Source organism: Solanum tuberosum, unplaced genomic scaffold, assembly GCF_000226075.1.
Source record: "Solanum tuberosum cultivar DM 1-3 516 R44 unplaced genomic scaffold, SolTub_3.0 scf00123, whole genome shotgun sequence".
Taxonomy (NCBI): Eukaryota; Viridiplantae; Streptophyta; class Magnoliopsida; order Solanales; family Solanaceae; genus Solanum; species Solanum tuberosum.
The window spans coordinates 809,579-820,859 of record NW_006239048.1 but is presented as its reverse complement, the minus strand read 5'-3'; the positions used below and the strand labels follow the sequence as shown (position 1 = coordinate 820,859).

Genomic DNA, 11,281 nt, shown 5'->3' with positions numbered 1-11,281 from the left:
TTATGAAGAGTTACCCAAAAATAGTCATCCCCTTTCATGAAAAGATGTGACTTTTATGAAAAGTTGTGACTTTTATGAGGAGTTGCGACTTTTATAACGAGTTACGACTTTTATGAAAAATTGTGACTTTTATGAAAGGTTCTGACCTTTTCGAAGAGTTGTAACTTTTTAAAGAGTTGTGACATTTCCGATAAGGCACAATAATCATTCGTTCACACTATCCTTTGTTGTCTATAAATAGAGGGATTTCCTCTTATTTGAAAACAACGAAAATTATGAACTTCTTCTTCTGCACAATTAAATATTCAAGTACTTTGCTCCAGTTGAATGACTCACTGACACCATTGTTTTTGTATCAATATACTTGTGAATAAAATCGTTCCATCCTGAGAGGATCTATCCCATTAAACCTCGGGTACTAGAGGGGAATAATTTCCTTAAGGGGACACTGTGCATTCAGTGGGCTCAATTTTTTCCTTTCTGTTTCATTCGATTGTTATAGATCCTGGTATTATTTTTTTTACGGTCATTAATTTATGTTTATGATATTAATTGTTGTTTTTAGTACATGTTTTAAACTTTGTTGTTTATGTTTCTGCAAAGTTATTGTTATAAGTATTTGTTAGTACATATAAATATTATTTATTTATTAGAAAATTTAATATCTCATGTTGATGTTCATCTAATTTCCCAAAAATATCAAATAGTAATACTTCCTGGAGACAAAAGGACAAATTATAAAATCGTATTAAAGATGATTGATTGAAGGATAAATTATAAGATGTTATAATTATTATTTTCCTTTACATTGTTAATGTTCGTTACTACGTAATCTTTTATGTAAGATAATATAATGTTTTAGTTTTAATGACGGATAGATTGTACGTATTAGCGCGGATAATTTTATTAGTATATATATATATAAGAGAATCATAGGCCCGCCTACGTGGCGCCACCACAAACCAGGACTCCCTTTTAATTTATTTATTTCCAAAACTAGCATTCCTCTTTCATGAAAAGTTGTGACTTTTACGAAAAGTTGTGACTTTTATGAAGAGTTGTGACATTTATGAAAGGTTTTAACGTTTATGAAAGGTTGTGACCTCTCTGAAGGGTTGTGACTTTCCAAAGAGTTGTGACCTTTCTGATAAGGTACAATAAACATTTGTTCACACTACCCTTTGTTGTCTATAAATAAAGGGATTTCCTCTCATTTTAAAACAATGAAAATTCTAAACTTCTTCTTCTTCACAATTAAATATTAAATATTCGTGTACTTTGCTCATGTTAAGTGGTTCATTGATACCATTGTTTTTGTATCAATACGCTGGTGAATAAAATTGTTCCATCATGAGAGGGTCTATTTCTTTAAACCTCGGGTATTAGAGGAGAATAATTTTCTTAAGGGGACACTGTGCATTCAATGGACTCGGTTTTTTTCTTTCTGTTTCATTCTATTGTTACAGATCCTGGTATGTTTTTTTTACAGTCATTAATTTATACTTATGATATTAATTGTTGTTTTTGAGTATATGATTTAAACTCTGTTGTTTATGTTTCTGCAAAGTTATTGTCTCCGGTTATATTGAACATATACACATATAGTAGGTATTCATTGTGCAGAAAATAATTATGGTACTCATTTCCAATAATTCATGTTTTGATATTCTATATAAAATTCTATAACTTAAAAGTACTATATATAAGCTTACATATTATTTATTTTTTACATAGATATGAAAGTTCTCACTTATCAATTGAAGAAATTCATTATGCAAGTTCAAAAGTTATAATTGCTTTCATGTTCAAGCATAATTTCTTTTTTGAATCTGTTAACAATTTTTTGAATTTTTTCCTGAGATATATATCACAATTGTATAATTTATGTATGCAACTTAAATGTGTTCTTTTTCTTACGAAATGCCTTTGTATATATTCTTATTTTCTTCGTTTCTTCTTTATTTTCCTTTTAATGTTGATTAAAGAACCAATGATTTATTATTTTCTGAATAATTCATTCATTAGAGGTTCTTGAGTTATGTGATAATGACAAATAATCAAATTCATGTTGAAATATTGCTAATATTTTTTTAAGAACCTATGGTTTCCATTATTTTTAATGTATTGATATTAGTAAAGGATTATTTGCAAATTCAATGCAATTATTTATGACAGCGCGAAGCGCATGCCAATTGGCTTGTTATATCATAAACAAGAATACTTTGATTCAAAATCTTTTATTAAATGAGCAATAAAAGCAAAAATTAAAACCATCATATTTGAAGATAAAATTAAAAATAATGGCAAAATGCCATCATATCTATCACTTGCCTCTGTTGTGCTTTATAAGCCTTTTAACTTGTTTACTCCTGTGGGAAGATTTAAACTGACCAGTTTTTGTTTGAAGATAAAAATAGAATTGCAGCAGAAATGTGTTTGGTATGGTGGAAAATATTTTGTAGAAAATAATTTCTAATTTTCTTATATTTAATTGGTCAAAACATTTGAAGAACATTTTTTTTAGAAAAATAAGTTCTTTAAAAATGAGAAAAATGACTTTCCTAATAAAAGTAAGAAAAATAAGTTACATAAGTGACATTTCATTTTAAAGTTTATTGGATCTCCCAACCCTAGCCCTCGACCATCCCTCCCACCTCCGTAGTAGTTTTTAGAATAATACTTTCTCGCTTTCTTACTGAACACTAGTAAATAAGTAAGAAACCTACTTGTTTTTAAAACAAAACTTTTTCTAGAATATCATTTTTCGTCATAACAAACCTACCCAAATAGTATTTTTCAAGGAAATTTTAGGTCCAAATTGCTTGCATATGACTTACCAAAGCCAACATGAAATTGTTGCAAGTTAAAAGAATTTTGCAAGGAATGCTAAAGTGAGCAAAAATGAGACCAGGAAACCAGTAAGAACAAATGCAGAACAGTGCTGTAATATGAACAGTTCATCAACAACTTATGATAAAATGGTTCAGTGGTTTGCGGATCCATAAATCAAATGATATTTCTGTTCAAACTTCTGGCTCTGAATCAAACTTTTCCTTGCCATAATGGTAACAGGTCGTTATTGGAATAGAAAATTTCAAAAAGAACTAAGCTGATGGTATGCATTTACCATTACCATCCATCAGTGCAGAATCAATAGATCATCCTTAGGAAGGATGTTATGAACCAGAAAGCATGAATAAATCCGAAAAAAGGAACTCGTAATGCCATAAATTGGTTAATGTATCTATGACGAATATTATTCCAGAGCTAACGGAACCAATTAAGTCAAAGAAAAACACTGAATTGCCACTTCTTTGTGTGTGTGTGTGCGCGCGCAGGAAGGGGGAAAGCTTCTACATCAACCACAATACCCTTATATTAATTATGGCCTTGATATATAACCAAGAAGAGAGTCATCATCACAGTTCCATGTGAAGAACTTTGTCAAAGCAAAAGGCTACAATGACTGGTCCAGCCACATCTCCAATAGCGCATCCTGAAAAATTGTGATTTGATTAATTCTAGTAAAAGATGCTGTTTGTTATAGGTACTGAAAAGAAGCATATTGTAAGCTTACCAATCCACTGGCCAGTTGTAGGGCGAAACATCATTGCTCCTATCCCTGCCCCTATAGAAGCAAAAACAAGAGACGCACTACATCTGACAGTAACAATGGAAATCTTCCTTCCTAGAAGCTTCATTTTTTCTGATCCATCAAGTGTGTCATCGTCTTGTTTAGATTTGAAAAATCGCCAGATATCAATGCCAACTTGAACAAACCATGATGCCAAAACTCCCAGAAAATGACCTGATCAGATAGTGGGAAGTGAAGCATCAAGAATAGTGGCTAATCTAGGTGAACCCTAAGAGAAGAGTATTGAACAGATAAGTTAAACCTCTGCATGTTGTTTTTGTAACACTGCAAAAATAGATCATACTAGGCATTCCCCTTTGAGCCTTGCGTGCAGCTGACTTGGGAACATCTGCAGAAATTGATAAATGCTAGGTCTCGTAACGTCAATCAGCAAGGACTATAGATTTAAGCTTGCAGACAAGAAGAAAAACCTTTTAGAAGCTTCCATGCCATTCGCTGTGAAACATAGTGGACAGCCAATCTTTCCAGGACACGTCTTGTTGTTACAACAGCAGTCTGACCAGAAGAAACATAACATTAATAGCAAACAAGATCTTTCAGTATATACTTTCACATTGAATAGTATGCAAGTGCATGATTTGAAGCTTAAATTGAAAGTAATTTTTCAAAGTAAAAGAAAATTACTCATACAAAAACACATTGGTCCATGAAAAGGTCAAATGTAACAAATCAGTTAAGTGACCAGACTATACTCTGCAGTTGTCTTATTGGCATGTAAAGGGTCTCTAAGCTCAACAAAATTAATTGGTAGAGAGAACTATCCAAGCAGGAGAAGATGAGAAATAAGAACGGAAGACCTAGTCTAACATCTCCAGTCTTTTTTAATATAACCAAAAAAGAAGAAGAGGGAAGCTGGAAATGCATGTTCAGCAGTATACCCACTAGATTCGAATAATTTCTTTCTTTGGAACTTTTTTTGAGAAGTAACGAAAATAATAGTTGGAGATTATTTTGATAAATATTTGCCTCACAATCTAGTCCACCACTTCAACTTTTTCTCCAAGTGAAATTCATGTCCAATGCAACTTCAACTTCCAAATACTCTTTTTTTTCAAATTTCAACCAAATCATGTCAAAATACTAAAAACCAGCGGCCAGAAGATGTTGTGATATTTACAGAGAGCTTTCTTTGTTAAAAATTGTGAGCTCTGGCATGTATGTAGGGTAAGACAAAGGTAGCACCTAAAGTTTGTGGCATTTTATACCAGACCACAATACTGACCCCACAAACAAGCACCTCAAGTCTTGGATGAAAAATATCACTAGATCATAGCTAAAAAGCCGAGAAGGGTATCTCTTTAGAAGAAAACAAATTTCCATCTGCCAATCTAACGTCAATTGGACTTCTTCCATCTCCATTCTCCTTTGAAAACATGCTCTGCCACCTTTCTGGATGGAAGCTCAAAAAGAAATTGTGAATCATTCATTACGTATACATTGATTTAATGAGAGAAATTCCACACTCTGCACAACCAGCTCCGGATGTCATTCAGAGTTGGAGTTTCTTGGCTTGTGGCCAATAATTTCCCCACAATGCATCTGCCGAGCACGTTGTCTTCTGATACTGCGGAGCTACCAGGGATGACGATTCTGGTGTTGGTGGTCTGGGATGTTTACCCTTTTGTAGCTTCTGTTGTCCAATTCTTGCTTCTGATGGCTTCAGCAAAATAAGATTTGGTATGATGTTGCCTGATAGCTGCTGCTTTCTCACCCCTTTCTGGGACCAAAATGAACTTAAATTTTTTATTGCTGTTCATCCAGCATTTAATGTAATCTCAAGAGTTATAATCACTCATCCCCCCCCCCCTCTTTGTACTGCATTAAAACTGATATACCTACCATGTTTATTGTGTTTTAAGAGTGCAAAAAAAGAAAATCAGCGAAATGGTCACTTGTTTTCCATCTCCTGACTGACATTCATTTCTCCTTCGATGCTGCATTAAATACATGAACTATCCATCTCATTACTTTAAGACTTAATAGTTGCTTTCCTCATAAATTCCTGCTGCGCTCACTGCTCAGCTCAGTCCAGTTAAACCAGGTTTCTGGCATTGCGTTTGACTTAAAGATGTCATAAGATTTAAATACAGCATGGTAACAAATCCTATCTCCCCCATGTATAAAGCTGAGAAAAAAATAATCTGAAGAAGTGAAAAAAGAAAGAATTGAGGGAGAACACAGAAGGTGATAGCTTGGCCTGATGAGACAAAAGAAAAGATTTCCAGTTCAAGAGTTACCAGAAAAGGTGATCTACCGTACGAAGAGGAGAAGAGATAAGGTTCTTGGGAGAAGCATTTGGGAGCATTTCCATTAAGGAACTTTATATGGCAAGGAAATAGAGATAGGAGGTGCTTTTGCAGTACTGTTATTAACAACAAGAAAGACGGTATTGGGGTTTTAAAAACCTCCAATTACACACAAAAGGTTGCTAATGAAGTGGCTCTGGAGGTCTAGCACAGGCAGAATCATTATGGGTGGATGTTATCAAAAGCAAGGATGGAGTTCCAAAGATGTTAAAAACACCTTACGGAGTTTCTGTTTGGTAAAGTATTAGTTTAATGTGGCCTAGTTTCATATCTAAAATTGGATTTAAAGTTGGCAATGGAGAGAAGATCTCATTTTGGCTGGATAATTAGCTGGTCATTGACCTTTGAGGGACCTCTTCCCTGATTTTCTTATTCTGGCAGCAAACAAAGCTTCTTTTTTGGCAGAAAACAAAAAATTGATGGCGTTACAACTTACATATAGTAGTTATAAATTCAATGATTGGCAAGTACTGAATTTTTTAACCTTTTGAATACAAATCAGCAGCTATCCAACACTGATGATAGCCTTCTATGTAAGCCAAGGAGCAATGGAGTTGTTTCAGTAAGTTCGTGCTACAAAGATCTAACAAAGGTGGATAGTCCTGAATAGCCTTGACCATGGAAACAAATTTGGAGGTCCAGAGCTCCACTCAAGGTTGCTTGCTTCACATGGGTAGCGTTTAATGAAGCTCATCTTACACATGAGAATCTCCACAGAGACGTATTGCTTTAACTAGCAAATGTTCTCCGTGGAAGAGAAACAGAGATATCACTTATTTTTACACTGCCAAGTTACCACCCAACTGTGGCAACTCTTCATGAATATGATTGCTTTGCAGTGGGTTATGCCCAGGTCAACAGGAGATCTGCTGAGATGCTGTACAGAAAGTGAGTCAGGAAGAAAAAGCTATTATGGTGGACTACTAGACCAGCATGCATATCATGGACTATTTGGACCGAGAGAAACAGAATATGTTTTGAAGACAATGCTAACTCCATTCAGCAGAAAAAGGCCAATTGGTATATTTTTGGTATGCTGTTTCTGTAGAATGGAATATGTAAATGAAGCTGAAATAGTTTTACAGGTGCTAGAGTCTTTACAGGATCAGTGGCGGTACTTTGTTTTGTGTTTTTGCTAATCTGCTGATATTGTACAGTGGCTACAGAACAATCTTCTTGCTGGTTTAATTTATGTATAAGATTTCCTTACCATTTCAAAGAGAAAAAAAAGAAAATATTAGGCAGTGTTTCCGTTTTACTGGACCAAACATGAAGCCATAAGTGACAAGCGCATTGCATGGAGGGGTTGAGGGAGGAAGGGGTGGGGGGAAGGGGCTTGTAAATGTTACCTCACGACCAATCTGTTTCACTGATTTCTTGAAAGGAGTCACCAAGTCGACATGGCGATCTTCCTCAGCATCCTTTAAGAAATCTTCATCATCATCATCATCATCCATGTTAGTACGAGGCTCCACAAGAGGTAAATAAAATAATAGGAAAGATCTCAAAGAGGTCAGTGCAAGATTCCTCCACATGAATGCTGAGAATAAAGGTTTTAACTCAAGGTTGTATTGTTTGGTACTGTGCTTCAATGAATCATACTGCAAGTTAATTATTGATTCACTTTGTATGGTAGATATATAATCTTCAGAAAATCCCGTGCCAGCATCGCAAAATGCAACTCGTGCTGCACCATTACTGTCAAAACAACTAGTCAAGGTTTTGCTGACAGTAGAATAAGTGTTGCATTTATTTCTTTTATGACAGAAGATGGGAATAAACATAACAAAAAATGCCATACACATGTGTCTCAATTTCAGTATGGAAAAAACTAAACTATATAAACCGCCGAGAAGCAGCTAGCTAGCTACACCCACCCTCTTCGACTTGTTAGAAGTACCCATATTTGCAGGTGGTTGGCAGTTTGCAGATATATACACTATTAATATGAGAGCTACAGTTTGCTAGGAAAATTCCTCTAATGAGAACTACAGTCATCAATTTTATAATGAGTTCCATCACAAATGAATCGAGTTTGAACCAAAAAAGACTTATAGATAAAGAAGACCTCCTTAAACCAAAATCCTAAGCAAAATAAGTTCAAATATCATATTTTATTTCTTATTGAGTTAATAGTCAAACCCAAGTAAACTGATACACAGTAAGATGCAGTGAGTCCAATATTTCCTTCAGATCCACCCTAAACTAAACTTACTTATGGAAATCTTTGAAGATAAAGAGGGTGATTTTATTAAGAAAGTTAAATCTAGTGGAGGAGGAATGCAATTGGCAGATAAAGGATCATTTCCACCATTTGGCCAAGGATCCTCTTCTTTTCTTGGGGATGGAACCTGATAGAATTTGGCTGTATTAATCACAAAGGAGATGTTATAGCAGTTGAGAAATGGGAATACCAACCTAGAGATCCCAAGGCTCAACTCCCAACTACAGCACTTGGTGTGACCCCATCTGCTCTAACCTTGGTGGGCATGATTACATTGGCTTCCCAGTAGATCCATGAAGGTGCAGGCAAGCTAACCCAAACACCACTTGATTTTTTTTTAAAAATGTTTCACCATCTTATAACAGAAAAAATGTAGAAATTCTAGCGGGTCAGCAAGGTCAGACGACCAATGTATTGAACACCCAACTGATAAGAAAGGTTATTGTGAGTTATGGTGAGGACTACTCATGGAACTAAGACTCTGAATAGTAAGTCATTCTTAGATAGAATTGACAAGGAAAAAGATAATATAGACTATGGTTCCTAGGAGGAGAATAGATTAAAGGTGTGGAAGAAATCGTACAGCCATTGCAGCCATCCATATGCACACAAAATCAATGTCAACAACAAAATTTCAACCGTTTAGGGATTCTAAGTGGTGAACATAATAGAAAAAAATGTGACAAAACAGGGGAGACATCCATGTATAGGAAGGAAGGAAATTGGCTCAACAGTTTAGGAAACTGGCAACAAAACATCAATAATGACAATATGGAGAGATACACCTCCACAATAGTACTCCCTTTGTCCCTAATTACTTGTCCACTTTTCCTTTTTTAGTTGTCCCTAATTACTTGTCCATTTTGACAAATCAAGAAAGGACAATTTTATTTTACCTATTATACCCTCAATTAATTTCTTGAAAAAGGTCGAACTTTTTGAAAATCTTAAGTTTTTAATTCATCCACTTCATAATTAATAAGAGCAAAATGGTAAACTCACTATGTCAATAATTGTTTTCTTAATAGGTGTGTCATTTCAAAAGTGGACAAGTAATTAGGGACAGAGGAAGTAAGTTCTAGTGCTGCTTATTCTCTGCAGCATTTAATTTATTGTATAGGGTTGTCGCCGCATCACGTGGGATTTTCTATGGGTTACTTGTGCAGTTCAAATCACTATATATGAAATGTTTTTTGCTACATTATGAATGGGTGACAACCTCAGGGCTAAAGTTCTTGCTTACCAATCAAAAGGACTGTGGATTCTGTAAAGAAACAGACTATGAACTTCTCAAATATTAGCTCTGAGAACACAACATAGTGAACTTTCCACCCAAAAAAGGGCGCTCTATCTTTCTATGGATTCTCCTACTATTGGAAAAGAATACATGCCATTGCATATAAATGCACACACGATACATATTCACATTATAGGTGTAGGTTAAAGGAGTATTGGAGTTGGAGGCTGAACTAGCAGCAACGCCGGCACTAATTGAACTCTGAATAGAGAATCACTATTAAGATATGCGATCACATTTGACATCATAACCAATATCACTCTTTAACCAAAATCTATGTCATTGAGAAAAAAGGCATACAATCAACAAACTCCTGACTCCTGAGTCCACATACAAAAAGATTGCTATAAGGCTTTGGTCTAGTGATAAGAGCGCAATCCGTGATGTGTTGGTTAGGCGCAGTCGCAGGAGCCTAGTGCTTAGGTGGAGAAGGATAGAGACGCAAGCTCAATATCCGCTGAGTTTGGAATCGTGCACCACTAGACCTTGGGATTTCTTGGTTTTCAGAAATAAAACACACAGAAAAAGATTTGATCTTGACATTCACTCACTACCTAAAAGCCCCTAACAAGGCAAACCAGCAAGAGTTCTACAACAAAAGGTTGCCTCCACAAATTGAACCATGGATAGAGCCATATAATCAAGGAATACAATCACAAATAACATCATAACTAACATTATTTCCTTAACTATCGTGTTTTCATCCGGTGGAAACAGGAGTGAACTTGGGAACAAATTCCACATTGACAATTCAAATTCAAAATATTCAAACTCAACACATCAAACACAAAAGAATTTGGATTTACTTCACAAGATCACTGCCCAAAAACAACAATAAGACTCAGAACATCACCAAATCCAATATAATGTCACTCCTTTTAAACCCCTAGTTATTCACATACAGTGACAGCATGAAGTATAAGCAGCAGAAACAACAACATACCCAATAAAATTCCACTAAGTGGAGTCTGAAGAGGATAGAGTATACACATACATTATCGCTACCTCATGGTCATGTAGCAAATCCAAGTACTAAGAATAAGAAAACATAGCAACTAACATAACACACTGTAAAGACTGAAGAGTATATTGCATACCCAAAAAAAGCCCTAGAAGCAAAAGGGTAACTAGCAGCAACAGAAGCAGCAGCAGCTGTGGTAGCCAACTTGGCTGAGAAAATACCATAAGAATGAAGGGTTTGACCATTAAAGCTTGGATTTTTCTTCAGTAGATCCAATAATATAGCTATTCCCGCCATTGAAGGGATTAATCAGAAACTTGTATTCTATTCAATAAATCAAGAAAGCCTATTTGCTTTTAGATTAATATTGAAGATTCAACACCATAACCAAACTTCTTGATTTTGCACAACACCATATATGAGCTAAAATTTATAGTCTTTTTGCCTTTACAGCAGAAAATAGATAAAAGGGGTGAATTATATTTGCCGTTACAGGCTTGGGAGAAGACAACAAATCTTCGCAATCGATTTTGGCTGTCTGAAGCAGCAAGAAGTACGAATACAAAGAGGGAGGGGAAGAGGAAGAGTTTGTCAAATTTTGCTTTAAAAAAATACTTTTATTACCTTTTTTGGTTCGATATCTATTTTACTTTGTTTTAGAGTTATTATTATAAATAAAAAATTTATTGGGTGAAATAAAAACTTAGTTTGCATTAGGTTGATATATATATATATATGGGGCCCCGTGCTATGTTATTGTTTCTGTTTTAATTTATGTGGTACATATGAACTTTGAAGTTAATCAATTTTTTAGTATGTTTTTATATATTTTAAGTTG

The 11,281-nt window shown here is 34.9% G+C and overlaps 1 protein-coding gene across 1 annotated transcript; it reads right to left on the bottom strand.

Annotated features, from left to right (window-relative positions):
• Positions 1 to 3,038: 3,038 nt before the first annotated feature.
• Positions 3,039 to 11,070, bottom strand: LOC102605305 (uncharacterized). Its single transcript, XM_006350338.2, has 6 exons — positions 10,580 to 11,070; positions 7,311 to 7,659; positions 4,066 to 4,150; positions 3,897 to 3,983; positions 3,578 to 3,808; positions 3,039 to 3,496 (listed from the first exon to the last, which is right to left on the bottom strand). The coding sequence occupies exons 1-6, from the start codon at positions 10,738 to 10,740 to the stop codon at positions 3,420 to 3,422; spliced, it is 990 nt and encodes a 329-aa protein (XP_006350400.1). The 5' UTR covers positions 10,741 to 11,070; the 3' UTR covers positions 3,039 to 3,419.
• Positions 11,071 to 11,281: the final 211 nt, after the last annotated feature.

Bases quoted from the DNA above. Each gene is read 5' to 3' on its own strand.
- LOC102605305 (XM_006350338.2), bottom strand. From the start codon at position 10,740: ATGGCGGGAATAGCTATATTATTGGATCTACTGAAGAAAAATCCAAGC. The intron at 7,660-10,579 runs GTATGCAATATA...TTGTTTTGACAG, and splicing joins GCTTCTAGGGCTTTTTTTGG to TAATGGTGCAGCACGAGTTG. The intron at 4,151-7,310 runs GTAACATTTACA...TCTTCTGGTCAG, and splicing joins TGAAACAGATTGGTCGTGAG to ACTGCTGTTGTAACAACAAG.